This window comes from Miniopterus natalensis, chromosome 4 (genome assembly GCF_054644295.1).
Source record: "Miniopterus natalensis isolate mMinNat1 chromosome 4, mMinNat1.hap1, whole genome shotgun sequence".
Classification (NCBI taxonomy): Eukaryota; Metazoa; Chordata; class Mammalia; order Chiroptera; family Miniopteridae; genus Miniopterus; species Miniopterus natalensis.
Window position 1 is genome coordinate 93,423,666 of NC_142084.1, and position 26,754 is coordinate 93,450,419.

General features: G+C 52.3%; 1 protein-coding gene across 7 annotated transcripts in view; it reads left to right on the forward strand.

Annotated features, from left to right (window-relative positions):
* KCNIP1 (potassium voltage-gated channel interacting protein 1) overlaps positions 1 to 26,754 on the forward strand; it is a 239,921-nt gene that overhangs the window by 60,938 nt on the left and 152,229 nt on the right. For 4 of the 7 annotated variants that reach the window (XM_087816107.1, XM_016217084.2, XM_087816105.1 and 1 more), the window contains exon 1: positions 24,858 to 24,918. The exons of the other annotated variants lie outside the window; for them this stretch is intronic. In XM_087816107.1, coding sequence (XP_087672233.1) covers positions 24,858 to 24,918 — 61 coding nt within the window. Of the gene's footprint in view, positions 1 to 24,857; positions 24,919 to 26,754 lie in introns of those variants that run through there. 7 annotated transcript variants of the gene reach the window in all.

The window sequence follows — 26,754 nt, forward strand, 5'->3', positions numbered from 1 at the left end:
CCTGCCCTGCTCAAAGGTATCTCGAACTCAAACCTAAAATAACGTATACCTCCCACCAAGAAGAAATCGTCTGTCCCTTTCCTCTGTCCTGCCTCAGTGGATAGTGCCCCACCACCCAGGTATGCCAGCCTGGAAACCGGGAGTGGTCCTTGAAACTCGCTGCCCTCCACGGCCGCCTTGTCCAGGTGCCACCGAGCCCCTGGTTGACTTCCGCTCCCGCTGCTGGCTGCCCCCAGCCTACCCCCCATGGCCATCCTCCCTTCTCTGGCCTCTTGCCACAGCCTCCTCTCTGATCCCCACGCTGCCTTTCTCTCCACGTCATTCCGCGATCCCCACTATGGCTAGAGGGTGTTTCTTCCAAAATATAAACCTAATTAGGACATCTCGTGCCCACTCCATCCCCTGTCTAAAAGCCTTTAGTGGCTTCCCATCGAAAGTCTCTTCCCCACACAGTCATTTTTCTTTCAACTTTTGTTATTTTCAGCATATAGTGGGGTTTTTTTTTTTATGTTTTTGGACTCAAATTGCTACAAAATTTTCTTTTGTAGCTTTTGAGATTGGTGTCCTTCTTAGAATGATTTTATAAAAGCATTGTTCATGTTTTCTTTCTCTGTTTTGTAGTCTCATTTTTTTAACCTGTAAATATTCGATCAGTGTTTGGGGGTGAGGCGTGAAACTCCAGCTATGTTTTGTTCAAAATGCCTAGTCACCCCCCCCCCCGCCAGTCCCCTGGCTGAGCCATCTTTTCCTCTCTGAATTGCAAAGCCCCCCTGTCTGGCCCTGAATCCCCAATTCGTATCATGCTTCGTTTCTGGCCTTCCCATGCTGTCCCATTGATCTCTCTTTCCTTGGGTACGAGTTTTCTGATGGCCTGTCTTGATTCAATGATAAAAGCTAGACTCTTCCAGGCAATGAGTGTCCTCAATTCCATCTGCCATAAATAACAATCCCTTCCACAGAGCTCTTTTCTTTCTTTCTCACTAAGAAACAGGGATAACGGGTCCAGGACTGTATTTTCTGGTGATGCCCAGAATGCCATTACTCTGGGCCATTGACTGAGGGCAGAGCTATCAGCCAGGCAGATGGGAGAATTGACAGTCTTATGTGGAAACTGGGATGTGTCCCCTTCCCTGCAGATGAGAGGCAGGTCTTTGAATTTGCAGCCCTTGTTCATGCACTGACCCTTATCCCAGCGCTCCGGGATGAATGTGGGGGGAGGTGTCCCCCGGTGTCCTGTACAAAGCAATACCTGCTTATTGTAGAAGATTTGGATGACAGAATTGCTCAGAGTAATGCCATCCCCAGTCCCTTTGCTTTTTCCAGAAGAAACTACAGTTTGGTGAGTGTCTTGGTCAGTTTCTGAGGAAGAGATGCCCAACTTTCCCACAATGGATGGCTGCCCACCTCCCTTTAAAGATGAGAATAGTTTATTCCTATTGCTCTTTTATAGCTCGGGGAGGGAGGGAGGCTCAGAGAGGCACGTGGCCATGGTTAGTAGAGGCCTGGCTGGGATTTGAAGTCTGTCCCAAGGAAGAAGCTCTGCTCTGCGTGCCATGCTGAGCCCATGCACAGCGTGGGCAGCAGGGAGCAGCAGGCAGGCCCCGTGCTCCACCCCAGACCTCTCCTCCGTCCCTGCCTCCCCCTCCGGATCTCCTTCCCCAGAACCCACTCATTTATCACCTGTGATGAACTCTGCCAGGCAGGCTGCGTCAGGAAATGTCTTGATGTTTATTTTAATAAAACTTAATCATTAAGACAGCCTCAGAAGTCGTAATACATTTATTGGCTCATTTTTCACTTCTCCATTGGTGGCCTCCTGGCAGCCAGGTGGGAGGAGTGTCGGAGCCCAAAACTTGGGGAGAGTGCAAGGCTCTGACCCTTTGACCCTTTCTCTGCCAGCCCACAGCCTTTACTTTTCACCCCCAAGGGGTGGGGCGGAAAGACATCAAATGTGGAGTCAGGAAGCCTGGGACTGAGTCCTGCCTCTGTCACCAACTGCCAGACAGATGTCCAGAAAGGTATACAGTCTCTCTGGGCCTCAGCTTTCTCATCTGCAGAATGGGAATAGTTTCAGTCCGCACCTGATAGAGCTATTGTGAGAGTCAGAAGCAAGATCTCAGAATGAGAGGCTTCCCCCGCAGGTTGATGGGGGCAAAACTGCAGGTGCGGAGGCTGGCCGTGGGGGCATCTGCCCCCGCTGGCTGGGGGGTCAGCTCACCTGGGTAAGGGATGGGTGAAATTGCAGGCCCCATAGCCACAGTGACAACTGACATTTGTTAAGTATATCCAGGCCCTGTGCCAAAGGCTTTATGTACAGAAGCTCCCTAAACTGTCACAACAACCCTAATTATTACTGGTATTATGAGGTTGGTACTGGTATTATCCCTATTTCACAGATGAGAAAACGGAGACCCAGGGAGGCTAAAGCACTGTGTCCAGAGTTCCAGGGCTAGTTGATGGTGGAGCCAAGTTTGAACTCTGAGTCAGCCTCCTTCCCCGTGAGGTCAGTGCCCTGGGAGAAGTCAGGGAGAGGCTCAGAGGGGGATGCGGCCACACCTGTGCTGCTTACGGGTGATACGCATTTCCCTCTCACCGCTTCATTCACAAATCCCATGAGAGCAACCCGGCCCAGGCATCTTTGCCGACTGTCTGCCTCAAGCCCCACATCACAGGCTGAGCGAGGAGACAGGGCGATGTTGGTACACCTGACACAGGGCTAGGAAATGGCATATTAATTTTGAAAATAATTATGGCACATGTGTCCAGAAAGAAAGCAACTTCCATTTATTGAGCAACTATTAAGTGCTCTGTCCTCCTATATGCTTTTCAAACATCATTTCTGATTCTCACCAATTCCTCTGGGATCAGTGGTATCATGTCCATTTTATTGATAAAGAAACTGAGGCTCAGAGGGTGGAAGTGACTTGCCCAAGGTGACACAATCTGATAGTAGCAGGGCTGGCAGTCCAACCAGGTCTGGCTGACCTCAAAGCCTTTCCTCCACTGCTCTGCTTCCCCTCTGTGTCATTCCCATTTCCCCAGTCATTCCAGCCTCACATCGACCACCTACTGTGTGCCAGGCACTGGCCCTACTGTGTGCCAGGCACTGTCTGAAGTGCTGTTTGGACACATTATCAAGAGCCGGTCTGCTCACTTTGGCCAGGAACAGGAGGGCCTCTGGGGGGTGAGCCTCCCAGGTGGCCACCTCAGACTGGAGAGGAGAGGCGGTCTCCCACACCACTGTCCCAGGAGCATGCAGGCAGCTTTACTTAGGGTTTCTAAGTTAAGTGCTCTTACTGCTGGTAAAACAAGGAAAAGGAGGAGATAAAAATAACAAAACAAAAGGAGAAAGTCACAAAGTTAGAAGTCTCAAAATATCTTCCTGTTCTGGATACTTCTCCTAAGACAACTGGGCCAAGGGCACCTTTGGGGAGGGAGGGGTTCTTCTCTGCCGTTTCAAGGCCCCTAAAACAGTGCTGGGGCAGACAGGTTACCTACCCTGCTTCCATTCCCCCCCCCCCTTCCCCTACTTCCTTGCTAACACACCCAATTTTGTTCAGGAATCCACCCCCCAGGGAAGCTGCCCTACACCCCGCTTGCTCAGAGCGCAATCCTGGCAAATCCAATTAGAAGTGACATGTGCCTTCTGGGGTCAAGGATGTGGTCTCATGATCATTGGGATGGTTTTGGTTTAAATTCGCTTCTAATTTGCAGTTCCAAATTCATAGCTGCTCACGTCTCTGATTAATTACAGTAACAGATGATGGCATATCCCGGTGTCCAGCTGCCCCCTCAGTTCCCACAGGCCCAGCAGCGTCTGCCCCTCTGCGCTCTCACGTAACTGTCTTCGTGTCTTGCATTAGGTAGTAAACTCTGCTGTTCCCATCTGGGTTTTTGTCCCCATGCATGGCTAATTAGTCACACAAATACTGTTGATAAATGAAGACCGAAGGGTAAAGGCTGGTTTAAAAAATAGGCCTGTTGTAATTTGTCTTGAACTTTGGCCTTTCAGTAACGCCTCATTTCTAAGTTGTAGCCCCGGGATAGTGGTGGGACTCCCCGAAGTGGTGACCAGCCTGAAATTGATTGAAAGCCAAGTTTGGGAAATGAAAGAACCTGTTTCTGCTGACTTCTGCTTTAAGCTCCATTCTCAGGGAAAAGCATTGTTATCCCGCCCGCCAACTCATCACTCCCTGCTCTGTAGCAGAGTCTCTGATTAGGGGGAAATGAAAATACTCTCACGGTGTCCTGGCAGGAATGCACATCATAAATTATGAAGCACAAAGACAGTTTTGAAATGCAAAATATTTTCTATCCCTTGGGCCCAGAGAAGAAGTCATTTTCTGTGCGTTACCAGGACCTGCAAATGCACGCTGGATTTTATGCCTATGAGAAAGTAAATATTTCTTTTTACAAGTCTGAGATATAACCACCTTCAAAAGATGTTTAGTTAAGATGCTGGGTTTCATCTTGACTATTTGCTTACTAGCCTGGTTTAGAGTCTGTGGTGGCTGTTGGTCACTGTTCATGCACTGAGCAAACGTGTTTGCATGCTGCTGTGTGCAGGCCCTCTGCAGGTCACTGGAGAGAGAGAGAGATGAGTCCAACATAGCCCTGCCCTCACATCTTCAGAGATGTGTAAATTACTACCTACATTGCATATGACAAATGGGCACAAGTCAACTTGTGGTGGGGAGCAATCAGGGAGGGCTTCAGAGAAGAAGGATCACGGAGGTGGACCTTGGATCTTCATGCCTCCTGGAGGCTTGGAGCAACAGGTTGAATCCAGGATGCCTACCTACATCGTTCAATGCAGAGGGCACATCGCAGCGGCTGCTCAAGATATAGCTAGAAAGGCAGAAGGGGTGAAATGATGGAAGACCAGCCTGGAGGGGGGCAGCTAACAATCGGGGATTTATCCAGATTGACTCTATGGGAGTCATATTTTATATCTTTTGTAAGTTCCTTGCTTAGTTTTTATGTAATTGTCATAAAGTTTGGTGGTGTGATGGCCAGAAAGAGATCACAGACCTAGGCAAAGGATAGGAGTTCCTCTAATTTGACTGGTTCAATGACCCAGGAGACCCAGTAGTACTTGTGGTGGGCAGATAGCTCCCCTGGCCTTCAAGTCCCATAAGGGCACCTGCTACCAATGACAGTCCTGGGGAGGGTGTGGATCTCTCAGGCCTGTGGGATGCTCTCTCTGTCATTCCCACAGGGTGTGTATCTGAAGACCATGGAGACCCCAATGTCAATCCAGGCCTGGGGGTTTACTGCAAGAGCTTGCAACTCCAGGGTCAATTTTTCATGCTCATTTTCTCCGGGGAGCCATCTCCCTATCAAGCCCAGTGTTCCATTTTCAGAACCACTGTCTATATGTCTAAGTTTCTATGGGAGAATTTTGGCATCTTGGATTCCTTTTAAATAGGACACACTCGTAAGCTCCAGAGTGGAAAAGGAAAGGTTCTTGCAAAGTGTAATGCTTTCAAGATTCCCCTCAATGGGATTTTCAAGGTGCTCAGAGGGAGTAAAAATGACATGGCAGCTGAGCCCTTTCTACAAATGAAGCAGCATTATAGATCTGAGTGTCATGCGTGACTCTCGAGGCGGTTAATGAAAAGGAAAGGAAAACAGAGGGTCGGTAGTATTTTCAGGGCATTTTACCCCAAATGGTTCAATCGTGTTTTCTTTGGACTCTGAAAAGTGGGATTGCAAGTAATCTGTCCAAGAGGCATCAGACCAGAGGAATCGGCAAACGTGTGGTGTTGCCACACAAAACGCAGGCCTCCTGAGAGGACCCATGTCCTTGGTTGCTAAGAGAACTGGAGGTTTGTAACCTGGGGCATTTTGCAAAAGTCACCAGCTGGAGGCACTGGGCAGGAAATGAACAGCTATTGTTTCCTAGATGATAAAATCCTGCTGTCTGGATTTAAAAATAATAATAAAGTAATCCCAGTGTGCTGAGAAGGATGTGAATTTCAGGTCTGGGGGTGCCGGCAGAGAGCACTGGAGGAGGTTAGGTTAGAGGTTAGGACCCCACCTCAAAACCCCTCTTAGCTTCACATAGGACCTGGAAAAGCTCCATTAGATCAGCTCCTGTGGGGCATGAGGCTTTCTCCATTTCTAGGAGTCTCTATAAAAATGCAGGCATCATATGGCATGTGCCAAGGCACAAACAATTGTCAGTTCCTTCCATTCTTAGTCCAGTTCCATCAAGGGTAACACCTTGTCTGGTCCACTTAGGGGCTCTGGAATTTGGGCCATGCGTGATGCATCAACAGATCCTTTCATGCCTGTGGGACACTTGTCACCGGGAAGAACACACATGCCTATTTGTGCTTTGTTTAATATTCAACCTCCCCAGCCTTCTGAATTCATTAAACAGCATTCCTCCTGACATTCAAACACTATTTGCATAATTGATGAATCAAAACTTATTAAAATTTGAACCAATTAGAATTTCTCAAACTTATAAACGTTGGTTACAATATTATTTAACCACACTCTCCACAACTTTTAATTAAAACCATAAGTTTAATATGTCAGACTCTCCTAAATGCTTCAAACACCTAAAAAGTCAGCCAAAATGCACACAAAATATCAAAGACTGAAAAATATATACTTACACCCTTAAACTAGTTCCAAAAGTCTAAATATCATGGATATATATCAGAGTCTTCATTATTTTTGTGCTTATACTTTACCAGAGTTGCTTTCTTAGAATAAATATGATAGCTTCCTAGGATTTGGGTAAAAAAAAAAGATACAATTTCTCTTAGGTTTTCTCTCAGAACCGAAAGAAAGATAATATTCTTTCAAGTGACCAGTTTGGGGTTGCTGATTCCTATTTGAGGCCCCAATAAAGCATCTTCCAACATTGTTGTACTTAAGATAAGTGGCCTCACTAAGAATGTGAAAGTCTACGACTTTCACACAGATCTTCTCTGGGACCAGAGGATTTTCCTAAAGTTATGTGTTTCATCTCCTAGGAAACCAGAAATCAAAAATCAGCAATTTACTGTCTTTATGGAGTCATTTGGCCAATGCAGTGTCTCCTGCCACATTGCCGGGTCCCTCTTTATTTGTTATTGTGCATGACTGCTACTTTCTATTTTCCCCCCAAGCTATTAGATGTATTTTAAATCCACTCTTTCCTCCTAACAAGAATAGAAAAAAGCACCTTTCTATGCTTAATAAGCCAACATATATTTAATAGAAGAAATATTCCCCACGTATGATACAAGGCAGCTATTAAGGATACTATAAAATGAAATGAAATTCTATCAAGTTTGCCCTTTTTGTACAATTTCTATCAACCTTTCTCTTTGGGGCTTCATTAGGAACTTATGGTCCTTCACAGGTTCCATGTGTTTTCATTAATTATAGTTATTAGTCTCATTTGATATTCAAATTGTCGGAGCTTGGCGAGTGGAAGCCCAAGCTAGTTCTCAGGGGAGAAGAGTATTGGAGACAAAGTTTAGGCATTAAGGGCCATGAGAGAGCTGGCGGTTGGATATAAGGGCTGTTGCTGCTTCTGCTGTGGTCACCTAGTGATAGACGTGGGAAAATACATTTAAGTCGAGCTCACATTGGTGTTTCCAGTTTAACTCTAGCTCTCTCAAATATCTTGTTCTGATATAAAGTTTTAAAATATATTTTCTCTGTGACATACTTAAGAGTTTACCCTCTCTTCTAAGCTCTCCTCTGCCTCATTTTTATTTTGTTTTGTGTTTATAATATGCATGTCTGTGTATATAAAATACTTGACATTTCTCACTAATCTGTAGTCAGTTGATGGAAGCTGTAGAAGTCAGGCCGAGGTGAAGGGTTTGCACTTGACCCTGTCCGAAGGGGCTGCTCGTTAGGGAGTTACCACCATGACGGAGACCTGCTGGAATAACCCCGGCCACCTGTAGTGACACCTGTGTACCGTACACTTCGTGGTGGCAGGAGGGCTCCAGCCAGGGCGGGTTCTTTCCGAATGGCCCGGGTCACACTGAAGCACAGCTGCCCTGTCCTGTCCCCGAGCTCGTATTTCCCAGCAGCCTTTTGAAGGCACCTGCTGCCCTGCGGGCCGGATGCCTTGTCGCCGTCGCCGTCACCGTCTCCGCCAAGCCTGACGCGCTGCTGGTCCCTCCGGCAGCGGTTCCGAGGCCTACCGGGAATACAGGAGCGACTGATGCTTTTAAAGGGGTTGTCAGCAGGAAGAGACACCGTCTGCTTGGTCCCCGCTGGGAGGACCCACCGTTGAAAGAGCGTCAGCCTCTTCCTACGCTACGCTGTCACCTTCGCCGGTATTGCGCCGCCTGCACGGTTCTGGGTGTTTCGGGTCAAGTTCGTGTCCTTTCCCTGGGGCTCAAAACAGGGTAGCCTTTCAGCCAGGGATTAGTCAATGAGTGTCGATAGAAATACCAGAATTACAACGGTTTTTGAGTTGCTGCTGCGTGCCCGGCGCAGCGAGAGGCTCTGCGGTTATTCTGTCGTCGACTCCCCCTAACGGTCCGACGGAACCTGTGCGGTCCCAGCCCTTTGCCTCACGCTGCCTGCGAATGAACAGAGAGCAGGCACCTGAAGCAAGTGCCCAAGGCCTCAGCTGCTTGGTGGCAGAGCGCAGACCCAGGCGGCTGTGATGGTGTTTGGGGGAGCCACACCCCTGCCAAAAGGCAGAGCCTCTCAAGATCCTGATGTAATTTGTCTTTGCTGGGGCTCAGGCGGTGGTATTTTAAAAACACAGAATCCTGACAGAATAATGGAAGATTTTATCTAATGTGCTATGGGAATCAAGCGATGTCCAGGGCCAAGCCTGTGGGGGGGAGGGAAACTTATTAATTCCAACATTATAATAACTTCCAAAGCCCTCTTCTGCCAATTCTCGCCCTGGTGACTGACGGTCATGGCCATATAGATGGGATACCTGTTAGGAGAAGGATCTTGCTACCGCTGCGCTGGTTCCTTTGTCTTGAAAGGTTTGATTGGGTCTTAGATTGTTTCAAATAGGTTTTAACTAGATTCCATGTATCTCCGGACAACCTTAAGCCTGAATTCTAAATTTAAACTATCAGATGGGGGAAACAGCCTTCTCTCACTTTGTCTACTCTAGCTTTGTTCTCCAGGATGAATGGGGTCAAAAGTGGGTCTCGTGTCTCAAATCTGGACAGTCGGGGCAGTGTGAGCGCTCATCTGCAGGCTGAGATGAGTGTTTAATTGGAGCTACACTTTCGCAGGCCTGGAAGTTACAGGTGGCTGTGGGGTGGGAGCTACCTGGGTTGTATGGGAAAAACCGAGAGCGACCCAAGGCTGGGAACCTTCCGACTAAAAGGGTAAAAGCCAGAATTTCCTCCCCAGGCAGTTGTACTGCCTTGTGACCATCCACTGGAATGTTGCTCAGATCCGCAGAGGAAAGCTGCTGAGCCCCCTTAAAATGGGCTGAACCAGCCTCTCCTGTCTGCTTCCCTTCCTGTAAGACATCAGGCTGGTTTTATGGAGTTACCATGCAAGCGGAGGCTACCAGCCCCTGTGTAACTCTGGCAGGTGTCTGTCCACGATGACTTGTGGGAGGCTGCAGGGTTTCCTAGTGACGGTTAGGATGACTGGAGGGAGAGAGTCTTGGGTTAAAGCCCCTCTCTTTTTCTTCCTAGCTTTGTTCCTCAAGTTCGTTACTACACATCTCCAAACTCCACCTTCCTTATTTGCAAAGGATTTTAAACAGTACCTCCATGGGATAAAACTGCAGCATTGCTAAATTCCAAAATAGGCACGTCTGTGTTCGCTCTCGCTGTAAATCTTCCTTGAGAGGGTACCAAGGTGCCAAGGCCATGACCTTGAGCTGAGCCCATCGCCTCCTTGCCCTCATGGAGCTGTTGGTCTACTGGGCATGAGAGATGGTCATGACAGTGAAAATATCTCACCCATAAATGTAATTTTATGATTCTGGGAAATGAACTGAAGTAGGGGTAGGTGATACTAAGACACCTTGAAATGGGGGTTGAGTTGTGACCAGAAGGAAGAGCAGCTGTTTTCCACCTCATCACTTGTTTCCAAGAGAAATGGGAAATTCGTAGACGAGTTCTATGGTCCATCAGGGAGATGTAGCCTAACAGAGGCAACGGGAAGCATTCGCTTCAAGCCACCCACACTCATGTCAACAATATTCTGCCATCACTCCACTGCCCTGCTGGCTATTGGATTGCCACCACCCAGACAGGATTGACAAACTCATTCATTCAGATCTCTCCTTCCACAAACACTTACCCCTCTAAGCCTGTCCCTGCTGTCCCTGTGGCCTTTTGAAGGCGAACTCATGCCGAGCAAGCATCCTGCCCAGGGGTTTCGGCAGCAGGATGAGTCACTTCACAGATATAGTCTGTTTCCCCAGGGGGTGTTGTGGGCGGCTGCGTTTGTAGCACTCACTCAGCTTTAATAGCTCATTTAGAGCATGTCATATATCACAGAGCAAGAACAGGCTAACCAGGCACATGGCCCCTCCGTGAGCCAGGGCTGGGGACTCTCAGCCAGCACACCCCTCTGCCATGGCAAGAACAGGGTCTCACCCCTGCTGGGTCTCTCCTTCCAAGGCTAGAGGTGCATACAATGGCCGGCCCCAAACAGAGAGGTGATAGAGAGGTTGATTTATTGTAAGGAATTGGCTCACATGGCTGTGGGGCTGACCAGCCTGAGATTTGAAGGGAGGGTCGGCAGGCTGGAGACCCAGGTGAGAGTGTACGCTGCAACTCGAGTTTTAACTTGAATAGGTAAACAGCAAAGCAGATAGCATGTGGTTAAGAGTCAGAGGAAGAAGATACTCATAGAATGCAATTCCATTCATCCATCCATCCACCCATTTACCCATTCGTTCATCCGTTCACAATTTACACACCTGTAAGGAACCAGGCCCAGTGCCCTAACCCTAACTCTAACCCCAACTCTAACCCCAACCTTTACTCTAACCCTGACCCCTAGAGAAGCAAGCAGTCCCTGTGAGCATCAGAGGTCTCTAAATGTAGAGGAAGGTGCCATGGTAAATCAGGGAAGGCTCCCTGAGGGAGATGCAATGTGAGTGAAGCCAGGAGCAAGGACTGGGATTCAGACAGACAGAACAGGTGCCTGGGAAGGGCATGGGGGGGTGTTGGGGCCATTGGTGTGAATGCGTGGCAGGCTTATCAAGGACCTGGAGAAGGAGGAGTCCCACCAACAGTCCCCGTGTGAGCCTCCGGGAGGCAATGGTGCAGAGAAGCCGGCCCTGTGCGCTGAGCTGGGCCTGTCTGTGATGAGGTGTGGGCTGTAATTACTGAACCCGAGCAGAGGGCCAGCTGAGTGGGTAAAAACACTGACCCAGAGTCCAGCGAGGCACGGAGCAGAAAGAAGATTTCATTAGTGTTGGAGAGGAAGGATGTCCCTGCTCCCCCGGAGGCCAGAGGGCAGGAGGATGGCCAGGCAGGGAGGCTGACCCGAGGGCCCCTTTGTGGTGATTGAGCAGCCTGGGAGGCAAGTGGCACTAAAGGAAGGGGGAGGGAGAGTTCAACTTAGCAGCAGACAAAGCCGCTTGAGAAAGGCAAAGCCGCCCTATAAGAAATGGAGACTGCAGCTGTGGGCAGAGAAGGAATGAGACTGTCTGGTGGCTGACATGTGGGGCCAGGGCAGACCTGGGTGCAGGGATGCTGACTTGGGTGCAGGGATTCGACCTGGGCTGATGGCCAGCCCTGCAGGAGGGCCCCAGGGCAGGGCTGAGCCTTCCTGTGTCCCTCAGTGCCCTGTGAAGGCCTCAGAGCTGCCCCAGCTCCTAACCCATCTCTCTCTCTCCCCATCTCACTGGACCCCCTCTCTTCATCCCCTGCCCACCTCCCACCCCAAACACACACGCACACACAGTCATGGCAGTTCTGAGCAGATGACTCTATATGAAACTGGCATTATTTGCGGCAGGGATTCTGTGCCCAAAGCTGTGCTTGCTTTTGGAGTTTAGAGTAGCCATTGATCCCACTCCTGTCCTGTGGACCACTTGAAAAATAGATGGAGACATTGAGCACAGATGAAAGCACCCCCTTTATTACTGCTGGGAGCTACATGGAGGATGGGGCGTGAGGCGAAAATGCATGCCCAGTGTCTAGCCTCAGGACATGAACTTAGCCACTGGGCCCCAAGCAGAGCAATCGGAGAACTGGGGGTCTCCTTCATGTCCCCATCACCCCACAGCTGTCCTTGGGGGCCCTGGGATGCATGCCACCTGCAGGCTTCATGAGCTGAGACCTGGGAGCCAAGCAGCTGTAAGAAGGAGCTGAGACAGGATTTGAGGGCCATTCTCCAGTATCCCAATGAGATCATCTCCCCCCTCCCCACAGATGGACATGGAAGGGGGGGCACCGCAGTTTCTCTTCAGTACTTTTGGGTCAGAGCTGGCATGTTGGGAGCAAAACATTTTCTTCTTATGCTTGGCACTTCCCAAGTATTTTCTAATCATTTCCTCATCATGACTGTTTCTGGTAGGTGCTAGGCCATTTCACCCATCAGGATAGAGGCATACAAAGAGATTAAGGGACAAGCCCTGAAGTGGTAGGACTGGGGCTCTGCACGCTCCCTGACCCAGGGGCCTGGCCTCTCTTCTCTAGGACACCTGGTGCCCCACCAATCAATGCACCAAGCTCTGCAGAGTGTTGTTAGAATAGAGGTAACCAGTAAGCCATGAGAAATACTGTGTGACCTTGTTTGAGCTGCTTAACCTTTCTGTTCTTGCCCCTCAACTGCCAAGTGCAGGCATTCAAAGCAATCTATATTCATTGCTTTGTTCAGAGGCCTCTAAGGCATCCAATACCATGGCCTTGACCCAGCCTTCAGGTGCCCCCTGATGGGGTACAGGGGGATGGCGCAACTCTAGGAGAGAGCACAGGGAGTTCCTTTGTGGTGATGGAACAGTTCAGAATCCTGACTGTGTTGGTAGTTACAGCTTGTACACATGTAATAGAATGGCATAGAAACATGCATGCACACAAATGCACACACACAAATGCACATACACGAATGCACACACATAAATGCATGCACAAACAAGAGCATGTACAACTGATGAAATCTGAACAAGGTCTGTGCATTGTACTGAGATTGGTCTCCTGATTTTCATATTGTACTATGGTTACATCAGATGTTACCACTGGGGACCTTGGAGGAAAGGCACATGGGACTTTTCTATACTATTTTTGCAATTTCTTGTGAGCTTATAATCTTTTCAAAATAGAAAGTGACAAAAAATTGTCTCGTGGCCTCTCGTTGCTCTTAATTTTTTTTTAATTTACTGATTTTGAGAGAGAGAAACATTGATTTTTATTCCACTTATTTATGCATTATTTGGTTGATTCTTGTATGTGCCCTGACCGGGGATCTAACCTGCAAGCTTGGTGTTTTGGGACAATGCTCTAACCAACTGAGCTACCTGGCAGGGCAACCATCCCATTGCTCTTAGCATAAAACCCAAACTCTGCACCAAGGACCACAGATTCTGTGCAGCCTGGCCTTCCTGACTTTTTGGGAACCTCTCCTGTCATTTTCTGTGGCCCATTCCCAACCCCCTTTTCTCTGTGCCTTGAGCTCACCTAGTATACTCCTACAAGGACTTGGACCTTACTGTTTCCTTCAGCTCAAGTTCTCTCACCCCAAATCCTAAACAGGACTAACTCCTGCCTGCCATTCAAATTTCAGAATAAACTTCCCTTCTCAGCAAGGAATTTTATCTCAGGTTGACCCCACCAGCTCTGTAATTTACTGAAGCCCCAGGCTACTTTCTTTGTCTCATCTCTCCTCTCTCCATGTAGTTAAAGTCTGCAGTGCCCTTACTTCCTAGAAAGTCTGTCTTACAGTATAATATCAGTCCTTTACACTTTAGTCTAAATCCCAGGTCAGTACCAACCTCCTCCAAACATTTGTACTTTAAACTTTACTTGATATTACCTTAACTTGAGGGAATTTCAGTAAAGGGGAGGGAGATACATTTTAGGACAGAGACGTTTTTCTGCACCCATGATGTTATGCCTCATAGGAAGCCAAGAGTAATTTGGGTCTGGTTCTGGAGGAGACATTGTGTCAGTTGAGGACAGCATTGCTACTTAAAATATGCAAGACCCTTTCCAGCCCTGGATTACAGTCCTAACTCTGTTGCTCTTTCCCTGTGTTTTCCTAAACAAACCTCTTTCCCTCCGAATGTAAAGTGAGGGGCCCAGCTAGATGGCATAAAGTCCTTTCTAGCTTTCACTAGTATAGCTCTAAGAGAGAGACCTTGTTTTCTGGGGAGAATCCCTGAGTGTTTGAGATTATGTGTGCATTAAAAATCAGAGCCCGGTTGCAGGTCAGCCCCTTAGCTGAACCCCATCCCCACTCTAGCCAATCAGTTTCCACTGTAGAAAGTATCAGTATCGCCCACCACCCTGAGCTCCCTCGCACCTGGGGGCTTAGCTGGGGATGCTCCTCTGTGTGTGGCTCTGGAGCTTGCAGGGAAGGGTTCTTAGGCAAGCATTGCTTTCCCTGCTTCCTGCACTATTAAGAGTAAAGGCTCTTCAGTTTAGCAGACATTGGTGAGAGATCAGTGGCAGAGCTCTGGGCATGGTAAGATGTGGGGTCAGTTGCACACAGAATCCAGAAAGGGTCCATCCCTGGAGATCTCTAGGAAGCTCTAATTGTTTCTGGGCGACTCAGTCGCACACTGCAATCATCTATCATAGGATTTATCAAGTCAAGTCACCATGGTGCCTGGATCTGCTTTCTCCAAAGTCTGTCCAGCAGTAGTTTGGAGAATCTATACATGGGGTTAGCAATGCACTGCTGCTCTGCCCACTGGGGCACCGTTGTGAGAGTAAAATAGACTGTGGCTCCTGCAGAGCCTGTTAGAGGAAGTCTCCAAATGAAGCCATGTGTTTACAGTGGTGTTTGCCTGGCAAATTCCTACTGTCTTTCCAGACCTAGCTCCAGTATCTCCTCTTTTGAAAACCCTTGCCTGACTGCCCCCCGCCCATCCTTCCACCCCCAGGTGAACGAGATGTCTCTTTTCTGAGCTGGTGTGGCCGCTGAGCCGATCGCTGTCCCCACAAGATGGTGAGCCTCCTGAGGGCCAGGCCCAGGTCCACCTCACCTCCCTCTGCGTCTCTGGTGCGGCCACAGGATCGGTGGGGCAGAGCGGGGGCTCGGTGGATGCTGACGGAACCCTTAGAGGGACCTGCCTGGAGCTCACACACGGAGCCCGCAGATTCTGGGCCGGGCAGTGGGGAGCCGGCGGGGAGGCCCGGCCGCATCTGCAGCGCCTCGCGGCCGGCCCGCTCCTTGGCCCACATTCCTAGCATGTGCATCAAGTCCGAGCCGCACCCGCACCCGGCTCTTGCTCCTCTGCAGAGCATCCTCCACGCAGAGCAGCCTGAGCTGCGGGCGCCAATGTTAATGCACCATGCAAAAGCCAGCCCGTGGAAAGAGAGCCCCGGACTGTCAATTAGCTCCCCCAGCGCCGGCCAGAGCGCCCAACCCCCGCGCTGGGGGCCGGCCAGTGCAAGAAGGGACAGAGCAGAAATCATCTTGAAGTGCCACTGCTTCAGGCGGAGCCAGGCAGCCAGGAAGCAGGTCTCATTACTACAGGGAAGCAGAGAGGGCCCGCCTGGCCAGGGAACGGGGCTCGGGCGCTGGGCAGGAAGGGCGGTGTCCCTGCTCTTGGAGGGGCAGTACCCCTCCCCCCACCCCTCCCTCTGTGTGCCGGCCACCTGGGTCCCTGGTGTCCTCTAAGCCAAGACAAAGGCCCTCACGGCCACTTTCCTCTGACCTGGGGCAATGACCCTGGGAGGGAGATGGGTGGAAGGTTCCCCATCACCCACCTGTTCTTCCCGGTGCTGTTTCCCCCCACTTCCTTCTCTCCCCTCCCCACTCCCTCTGCTCTTTCCTCAGTGGGTAATAGCAAGGGCTTTGAGGGCGGCTCACTCCAGCCCCAAACCCCGACCCTACAGCTCACCCCAGCTTCGTGGCCTTGGGCAACCTCAGTTTGCTGATTTGTAAAATGGAGCCGAGAGCAGCACCTGCCAACGAGGTGGTGTGAGCCCAAGTTTATGAGTAGCTAAGGCTTTCAGGCAGCTTAACCGGGTGCCAGAAACGTCACTTTGCTTAATCCTTAAATTGCTGCGCTTCGTGTCTATTCCAAGTTCCTATTCTCCTCCACGGGGCAGGACTGAAATCTCAGTCCACTCTGGACGCCCCATCCCCCAGCGTTTCCTGAACATTCTTCTGGGGGCCTGGGAGCATGGAGGCGTGGGGCGAGCTCCACGTCCTGTGTGTAGCCTGTCCTCTCTCCAGGCTGCAGCCCAGGGCATCCTGGCCCCTGTGCCTTCTGCGTCACTGTGCCGGCCAGGTTGCGGCTGGGCCCCCAGCCCAGACCCGAGGTTCGCTGGCTCTCTGGGGCTGCCTGGCTACACCCTGCTTGGGTGCAGGGGCAAGATTCTTCTCCTTGCCAGACTCGGCCAGGAGAGATAGGTCAGGATCCCAAATCCCGCTCCTGGAAAAGAGACACAGGCTTGTGGAATGTGTGACGTTCCTGTCACGGAGGGCTGGGGGGACTGGGAGGGGACTCAAGGCCGTTTGCACTCTCTGAGGCCCTACTTGGGAAAGGGACAGGAAGGTCTCCTCGGCCCCCAGATTCCTCCGGAGTTTGGGTTTCAGTGCTGAGCAGTGATCCGCCTAAGGGGTCAAAAACAAGCCCCTCTCCTGCTCTCTCACTGAGTGAGCCCCTTTCTGTTCCTAGGGGCCCGGATCTTACACTTGGGGCCTTGGTAAGTCAAAATCCAGGAAGGTGACCCCCTTGTTTCTGAGTCAGTTTTGTCCCGGGCAGTGAATGCTACAGGTCTCACATGTAAGGCAGGGTATGTGGTCACAGGAAATAACAGCAGAAACATCTAAAATGTGCTGCATTTCTGCAGCCCCCTCCCAGAGCCAGCCCCCAGCTTCGTGGCCACCATGAATTTTCCTCCGTCCTTCCTGCCTCCCTCCCTGCTCCCAGGTTTCTTCCCTCTCCGGCCTTCAGCTGTGGCAGCAGCGGGCCGGGGGCTGGGAGCCAGCGCTGACAGACTCAGCGGGCAGTGCGGGGCCGGGGCGCTCTTCCCTGGCATTATTACCAATCATCACTCAGCGCGCGGCCGCCCCCTCCCCCTCCCCGCGCACCTCCTCTAGGGTCTCCAGGCTGTAGAAGCCATGGAGGGAAAATAGACCCTGGGTATGGCTGCAAACCTGGGCACTGTGGATGTGGGTGGGACCAGCACCTGCCAGTCAGAGGGCCGGGACTTGGGGCACCTCCCCTCTACATCTCTCCCCGGGCTCCAGGAAGCGACACCATACCCATGAGTCCCCAGAGGATTGCTACCTCTTCAGAGAAACAGAACTAAAGAAATCAGTCTTGACAGCAGCAGGAGGGCTTGGGGCTAGACAGGGAGTGTGGGCTCTGGAGTCAGAGTATCTGAGTCCAAGGCCAGCTCCGCAACTTGCTCTGTGACTTTGGGCAAGTCACTTAACCTCTCTGTGCTTTGGTTGCCTCATATAAAATGGGAGATTGTGAGAGTACCTTCCTCATGGGGTATTGAAAAGATTAAGTGGGACCAGGCATGTGACTGGCCCATGGTAAGAACTCCAAGACAGTGGCTACCATTGTTAATGAAAATATTATATATTCTAAAGAGAGCAAAGAGGGGAGTGAACATGTTTGACTCCTGGACATCTACCCAAGGGAATTATGGATCCGTATTTTGCACACACCGCAAAGACATGAAATTCTACCCATGGTCTCTATCCCCATTGCCACAGCTATTTCAGCATCATATGTCCACCCTGCCACACCATTTTGGCAACTGTGCAGGGCCACTCCAGCCCCCGCCCCACCTCAGCCCTGCTCTGCCTCTCCTCTCCCCTCTCCTCCTCTCCCCTCCCCTCCATCCCATCCCTCCCTTTTCTACCTGCCTCCACCCTTCACATCTCCACCTATGTCTACTATGAACTTTGCCCTCCTGAGCTGACCTAACCCCCCCTCCCCCCCGCCAACCTTTCTGAGTCCAAACTCTTGTTTCTTCCCAGGACTTTGGGGGGCAGGGCTGGCCAGCCTCGCCAGAGTCAGGGACAGAGCTAGAGAGGTCATTCCCAGGGTTTCTTGCCCTGTGCCACTTAGACTATGAGTTCCCCAAGCCAGTGATCATAAATATCTTCAACCCTGAGGCCCACTCAGGGTGTGATCGACAGGAGGCACTCACTAATGCACTCACTAGATGAATGAATGAGAGACTGAAGGTTAACGATGAGGGTAATGATGATCCGCACCTTTCGCTGATCCTGGGAACCTGCCAGGCACTGCGCTAAACCACTTGAGTGTTCTCCTCATTTAATTCTCACACCAGCCCTAAGAAATAGACACAGTCATTGCCCCCATTTTACAAATGTTGAAACTGAGGCTCAAAGAAGTTAAAGTCACACCACTAAGAAATGATGGGATCAAATCCCCTACTATGATCCTTCCTCCTTAGGACAGAGTTTCTTAACCAGATGTTCACAGATGTGCTTCGGGGGGAGTTGTAAACACCGTAAAGGTTTATGCAGAGTGTGAGTGTGTGTGCATGGATGCACAGTTACTTTGGAGGGAAGGTTACAGGTTTCATCGGGTATGTAAATGCTTGTTTGAACATATTTGAATCCATCTGTCTCTCCACCCGTCTCTCCACCCTCCCTGCTTCCATCCATCTTCCCATCCACTCCCAGAGAGCCATTCGATCGCCTGTGACTTCCCTGCTCTCCCGGCACATAAGCTGCTTCAGATAACGGAAGCCGGGATGCTCTGGAATATCCTCCCTCCCCCTGGGCCTGGGTAACTCAGAAGGCTTTGCTGCCAGCATCTGGGCTGTGTGGGTGGCTGCCCTCTGTCTGAACTCATCTCCTCCCTGGGTGGAGACTGCTCCAGAGCTGGACCATGAAGGGGGAACCCTTGGGCAGTGAGGCTGTCAGGACATGAGAGACAGAGCCTGTGTCCTGGCTTCCCCTGTGTCCCCTTCAGCTGCATCAGTCCTGATCCATGAAGGCACATGATCAGCCTTGACAGCCGAGGTCATGCTTCATGCATAAGGCTGTGGCCCAAAACAGGCACTTCCCAAGCTCCTATCCTATTCCCAGGTGTTTTCTCCTTCTGGGGCTGTGGGGAAGAGGCACTTGCAAAGGAGACCAGGAGGGGAAATGTGGCAGTTAGCATTTTCTGAGCCAGGACTGTGTTCCAGCTGGGGAGACACGGTCCCAGGCACTTTTGTAATTGCTAACACCTTCAGCCGCTCCCTGCAACCTACATTGGTGGGATTTTTCTGTTTGTGGAAATTGAGGTTTTCAAAGGTCAAATAACTTGCTCAAGTCACCATCTCTCCCTCCCCCAGGCCCTGTGCATTTGAAGCCAGATCTCCCTGACTTGAAAACTGCATCCCCCATCCCTGCCATCTGAGGATCTATACGTCCCTGTGACTTCACTTCGTAATTTGCAAAGGTTACCCTACTTGGCTTCTGAGCATCATCTCCCCAACTCCCCCCTCCCCTTCTTCCTGTCCCGGGCTGATCGCAGTTTGTGATGATGAGAGGTGTTGATTGTCTTTAGTTCTGTACCACCAGTTCTCTGAAAGCAGGGACTCCTGCCTCTTCTGGTTCATTACCACCCCGTATGTTTAGAATAGTGCCTGGCAGGTAGATGGTGCTTCATAAATATTTGTTGAATCAGGGAGTGAATAACTAGATGAGCCCCAGAGCAAATAATGATAAAAGATGTTTGCAGAGTGCTTTACAGAGACACAGAGCCCTTTTCTTGTACTTGATCCGGCCCAGTGCTCACACCAGCCTTTCAAGTGGCCCGCTCGTGGTTCACAGATGAAGCAACCCAGGGCCAGATGCCCATTTAGTAAGAGAAGTGGGACATGATCCCAGGGCTAAAGAGGGTGCCCTTTCCCCTGCCCCGAATGACCTCGGTGTGAGTATTTGGGGAGCACTGAGGACGTCCTGGGCCAGGCTGAGCAGGGTGTGTGGGGGCAGGGCGGGAGGGGGGTGCTGGCTTTGCTTTCTAAAGGCTCCGAGTCTATTTGAGGAGGCCAGGCGTATGCAGGCAGAACATTTGGGAAATGGCACAAGACAGCAGCTAGCATAGTGCTGAATTGCACATAATCAGGTGCCAGCCACGCTCCCTTCCTTAACTAATCTGAGTCTTTTAATACCAGATGGGGACCCTGAGAATAGATTCCCTATAAAACAGATGAAGATGGAAGCCACGGGGAAGGCTGCGGCTCACTTGTTTTTAGACCACTCTAGCCCAGCACAGTGCCTGGCCCATGGCAATAGTGACAGTGGCAGTCGCCACTCTGTAACCGGCTGTGCTCTGTGCCAGGCACCTGCTCAGGGCCTTACAAACATTACCTCGCCAGTCCTCACAGTGATGCAGCCACAGGAGGGGAAGGCAGGGTTCAGAGAAAGTACTCATCAGGCCCAAAGTCACACAACTTGTAAGGGACAAAATCAGGGTTTGAACCAGACCTAGCCCCTCAGCCCCTCAACCCAGGCTCTTAACCGGACGCTGCTGCCTCCATGTGCGGGGGGACACAGTGAGCTTCCCTTGCCTGCGAGGATGGGAAGAAACATGCCCGAGGGAGCCACGGTGCGGGACGGAGGGGCAGAGGGAACGGCACGGCTGTGTGTACATAAACACAGACAGGCACGTGCACATGCACACTGCAACACGGCCCCTGCAAGTCCCTGATTCTCTCCCCCTTCCTCCCCGGACAGCCTCCCCGGGGCACCCTAGGGCATCCTATATGGTGCTAACAGCAGAGGGAAGGGCAGGCCTTGCCTCCAGAGACTTCCGCGGGCACAGATGGGTGCTGGGGGTATATGTTAGTCTGCTCCGGTGCTGTAACATTGCCACAGACTCAGTGACTCCAGAAACAGAAGCTTATTTTCTCACGGCCTGGATACTGGGAGTCTAAGATCAAGGAGCCAGCTGGGTTGGTACCTGGCGAGAGCTCTGCTCTTGGGTGGCAGATGACTACCCTCTCCTCTTCCTGTGTGCTTACAAGGCCTTCCTTGGTCATGTGGGGGGGGTCAGGGGTGCTTCTTTGATATCTATTCTTATAGGAACATTAAGGACAGTAATCCCATGGGATCAGGGCCCTACCCTTATAACCTCTTTTAATCTTCATTACTTTTTTAGAGGCCCCATCTCCAAATAGAACCATACTTGGGGGTTAGGGCTTCAACATATGACTTGGGAAGGGGGGCACAAACATTCAGTCTATAACAGAGTGGATGAGGGAGGGGTCAGAGCTGGGGGCAGTGCATAAGGTAGCTCACCTGCCAGATTAGAAGTAGCCACAGCCATCAGAGCCCAGGCTGGGTGGGGCTGGATTGATTACTTTAGTATGTACACCACATTGGGGAGAGCAGGACAAATGGCCCCTGAAGCCAGGTGACTGATGGGAGGCTCCCTGTCCTCCCATGCAGTTCTCTGCCCCTGTTACAGTCCCCAAGATGCAGGGAGTGGGTCTGCTGTCTTTTTCTCTCTGTCCTTCACACTCAACGTGTATTCCTCCTTAGGCGCTTTCTTGGCGAGCATCTCATAGGTGAGGTGTGCTGCATCGTACATTGCAGGTGTCTGTTTATCTAGATAATACCTACCACTCAGGCCATCATCAGGAATAAATGAGCTGTAGTGCATGGAAATATTTGGCACGTGGTTGATATATGAGTGAATAAATATTTGTTGAATGAATCTTTACTTGGGAGAATGTGCTTCTTCCTTTGAAAGGCGAGGATGATCTGGTAACTGTCAATTCTTACTAATTGAGTCAGTGAGCAAAGAAAATTCATTCATTCATTCATTCATTCATTCATTCATTTATTCATTCATTCGGTGCTGACTGACTGCACCCCTGTCAGAAACCAGGAGTTATGCAGATAGTGTAGAGCTAAATCAGTCATGGCCCCTGTTCTTCAGGAACTCACAGTGCAGAGGGAAGGACAGACACAGAAAGAGGCAATGAGGGCTCTAATGGGGGGAAAAGCCCCAAGCGCTGCAGGAACCCCCAAGGAGGGCACCGACTTGGAGTGAGAGGGATTCCTGGGGGAAATGACACATGGAGTACATCTTCGAGGATGAACAGCAGGTCGCCAGATGGGGAAAGGTGTGAGGGACCTTCGAAGCAGAGGGAAGAGCATGTGCAAAGGCCCTGAACCACAGCCAGAGAGGGCACATTCAGGGACTAGTGAAGGTCTGTGTGGCCTGAACCCCAAGGAGAGCACCAGGGAGCAGAGGATTGCAAGATGAAGCCAGGTCACAGAAGGGCCTCATAATTTATGCTTAAGCACCTTGGACCTTATCTTGATGGTCTCCCTTTATTCCCACTGCTCAGAGGCAACCAGTTGTGACATATCCCGAGGCCCTTTACTATTTCTGATCTGGAAAATGCAGCAATTTGTCTGTGCCTTCTTCAGAGGGTGGTGGGAGGAGGAAATGAGAGACTGGCATCCTTGCCTTTGGTAATCTCACAGGTGCTGGCCCTGGCCTTCAGGTAGCATGGAGATAATAGAGGCCCAAGGGTGGGGAGGCTTGTGCTCCAGCCAGTGATCTAGAAGACCGGGGGCTGTACACTGTCTTCCCAGCGAAGACCCCCTCTCTGTTCCTTGACTCCTGGCCATCCTGATGGGTCCTCTCAAGTGACCTGTGGCTTCAGCGCCACCCCACCTTTCCTCCCCAGCAGGGAGGGTAGGAGGGAGGCAGAGGCCAGGCCTGCCTGTTCTCCATCGTCCAGGATTGCAGGCCTCATGGACTAGGCAGATAAGCCCTGGAATTTAGGAGACCTGAGGATTTGAGTCTAGTGGGACCCAAAGGAGTTCTCCCCAACTCTGTGACCCTTCCCCCCGAGTCCTCTTCAGCCAACAGGAGGTGGTGACAGAGCCCTGGCCTCCACGTCCTAATCCCACATCCTGGCTGGGTCACTTCAGGTGAATGTCTTACCCTCAGTAAGCCTCAGTTTCTCTCTGTGGTGATGATTAGACGTGACCTGCCTAGCTCACAGGGCATGGGATCATGTGGGGTCATGTGGGTTACACAGCAGTGGGCACTGCAGATGAAAGGGATGGACGTTATGAAATGCCCCTTCCCTGCGGCACAGAATAGGTCACGTGTTTGGATTTGAGAAATCATGACATATCGAACAGGTACAGAAAGTTACTCAGGTCTCTGGCCAAGTCTCAGGACACCTGTGTCCCTGGAAGGGCAGCTGGTGGGCTGGAACGAGGGGAAGCAGCTCCTGAGGGGCCCTGTACCCTGGGAGTGATGGGATGCCTGTGTGGCTGTGAGCCTGTGTGAATGGGACTGACTGTGGTACCGCTTTGCACTGACTGAGTGTGCACCTTCGTGCCTGTGTGTGTCCTGTTGGGGTGCTATGAGTGCACTGTGGGTGTCGAATGGCTGTGTGTGTCTGTGTGTACCACAGTGATGTCCGTGTGGGCTTGTGGGACCTGTGCAGTTAAATGTGGGTGACTATGTGTTTGTGCATGCTTATGAGGCCACATGTTCCCGGCCGGGGACCTGAAAACATGTTGTATGGCTCCCAGCTGGGGGAGGGGTGGCCCCTCCTCAGGCTTTCAGGAGCAAGCCTTGCATTTCAGCACCACAGGGAGCTGAGGAGCACCCATAGGCTGGAGCCAGACGTTGCCCTTTTTTGCACCAGATGCTGAAATCGGGGTGTGGTCTGTGCGGTGGGGCGTGGGCCGGCTCCCTGGCAGCCTGCTTCCTCAGTTCAGCACTGGCTCAGCTGCCCCCACGCTGATGGCAAACGCATGGGGTGGGAGCAGAGGAAAGGAGGGAGAGAGTGAGGAAAGAAACCGTGAAAAGAGAAAGCACAGGCCGGGGGCTCTTCCGCTGTCCCCAGTTCTATCACTGGAAGGTGGCCCTGGCCTTGGGGGAGCAGGAGGGCCCCCTTCTCCCATGACAACCCGGCTGGATGTCTCTTTCTCAAACCTCCCTCGGTGGGGCAGACTTTTCCCCGCCCTGCGAATTCAGGCTGCGAATTAAGAAAGATTTCCCTTGAAGTCAAATGAGATAAGGCAACACGTACCCGGGATCCCAGGAGCAGTGTGGGGCCCGCCGACCCCCCACGCATCAGCCAGGTGCGGCCGGGTCTGGGGCGCAGCCCCCGGAGTCCGCGCGCTCCACGCCCGCGGCGCAGGGGCGCAGGCCCCGCGCGCACGGGGGTGCGGGCCGCAGCGTGGTCCCGGGCCCCTGCGCCCGCCCCGCCCCGCCCCGCCCCGCCCCTCTGGGGTTCCCCGCCCAGCGGGCGCTCCGAGCGGCTCCGCTCGCCTCCCGCCGGCAGGCAGCGGGCGGCAGCAGGCAGGCGCGCTGCGCCCCGCGCCCGGCTCTGTTCATTCATGATTGGTACTCGGCCCCCCGAGACCCAGCCGAGCCCGGGAGCGGAGCCGATCGTGCGGCAGGAGGGCGGGCGGAGCTCGGCTCCCGCACCGCGCGCGCTGGCCGGGTAGCCTCCCCGGCGGGCGCCGGTGCCCAGCGCCAGGCGGGCTCCATCGTCTCCGGCCGTAGCGAAGGGAGCAGCCGGGCCCGGTTCCCGGTGGCGAGGGCTCGCCGGGAGCCACCGGCCCTGGGAGGCAGCGCGTGTGCGGCTGAAGACGGGCAGGGAAGGCTCCGAGCCCCGGCCCCGCTCGCTGACCGAGCTGCGCGCCGGCTGCCGGTGCGTTTTTCCTCCCCTGTTCGGAGTCGAGGATCCGCACCGATTTCTTCCCAGGGGAGGGGAGGGGCAGGGCCCGGGGTCCCAACTCACGTCTTGGCTGCCATGGGGGCCGTCATGGGTACCTTCTCGTCTCTGCAAACCAAACAAAGGCGACCCTCCAAAGGTAAGCCACCTCCTTCCTTTTGTTCCCCTGGCTGGGTTTGGGGTGCCCGACGCCGGGCTGGGACGTGCCACCTGACTCCCGCGGCCGCGCTTCCCTCTCCGCGAGCAGCGTGCCCGTTGCTGATCCAGCGGAGTAAGAAGCTGGCGGGAGGGTTGGTGTGAACAGCCTGAAGGCGCAGAGGGAGCCAGAGAGGTGGGTGCCTGTTCCCGGGGTGAAGGGCACCTGGACCCTCCCCCTGGGGAAATCCCTAGGAGCAGAGGGAAGGGCATGTTCACAGGTGGGGGTGACTGGGTTGCCTGGGTGGAAATGTTGGGCAGCCCTTCCATGCCCATGATGGCAGGCGACTGTGCCACCCTGGGCACCCAGCGAGGGTGCTCACACACTCACATGCTCCTAGGGGAATGGGGGTGCGGACCTGGGAGTCCATCACTAGGGAGAGGGCGCTCTGTCTGCCCACCCCAGAAAACCTCTGCAAGCCAAAAGGAACCAGCTGCTGCCAGGCGGTGAAACTCCCAGGGCTCCTGTCCTGGTGGCTCAGGGAGTCATTAGGAGGCAAGGGGTGCTGCCCAGCTCTGGGAACTGGAACCGCTGGGAGCTGAGGGCACTGCTGGGTGTGAGCTTTTGCCGGGTGTGAGCTTACAGCACGGATTAGAAAGCGTCGTATCTGGAGTCCCTCCTGCCTAGTCCCTGTTCCGCAGCTGAGACGCGCCGGGTCTCACCAGCAGGACCATTGTCGGTGTGAAGTTGGGGCAGACATGTGTTGCACAGGCGGGGATGACACAGGCCTTCTGTCCAGCAGTCAGAAAGTTGGTTGTTGGAATAAAGAGACGGGATGCAGTTAGGAAAAAGAAAATGATGGGTTTGGTTTTGTTTCGTGCTCAAACACTGTTGTGAGTGGTAGAAGGATTTTAAGTCACCTCACACTGAAACCCTCAAGCTCTGCCTCTGAAGCCTGGGTTCTGGTGTGAATCCCTCCCTCCTGACCTCCGGCAAGTCTCTTCACCCCTTATGCTGGCTAGTGATTAGATCTGTGTTAGGACAATGGTGCACCCCAGGGTGTACCCTAAGAGAGCTCCCCATGGGTAACCTGGCCTCAAGGGGTCTAAGCACCTGCCCAGTCCCTGGAGACATCAGACTGGCTGCACACAGAGGATGGAGGTCTCTGGGAAAAGATCTTAGGGGATGAAGCTGGACTGGTGTTTACAGCCTGGAACATGGAAGAGGCTTTGGCCCATTTGTCCAGCTGAGTTACACCTCCTCCTGGCAGGGAAGGGACCCACTGCCCTTTAGCAGTCCTAGGTGGGACACACAGGTCTGCAAGCCATGGCCCAGGGCCTTGAGATTCAGAGCCCACTTCTCACAGATTCTCGGATACTACTTGACTGGGGGCAAAGTTCAGGACCTATCCCCATCTCTTCCCCCCATCATCTGTCTGACCACCAGGGTGTCCCCGAGGCCAGGGGGCTGTGGGGACAAGGATCTCAGGGGTTTGTTTTAAAATATGTTCTATGCCCGTGGCACTCTCCGGAGGCAGCTAGGTGTCCAGTGGGGTTTGGGTGCGAATCCCTCCCTCTGTGGCCTCAGGCTAGTCCCATTTCCTTATCCATAAATTGAGTGAGGACACTGCCTCTGGGCAGGAGACGGGATGTGGGAAGTGGAGAGAGGAGGGCCCCTCCTCATGGACGGAGTTGGCTGCAGCCACCAGGAACCCAGAAATATTGTTGAAAGGCTGTGAAGATCGAATGAGTACTGGATGTGGAGCTCCGTGCACAGGGCTGAGGAAAGAGTTAATGCTCAGACATTCCCTTCTCCCAGACAAAACTCCAAGTCACCCCA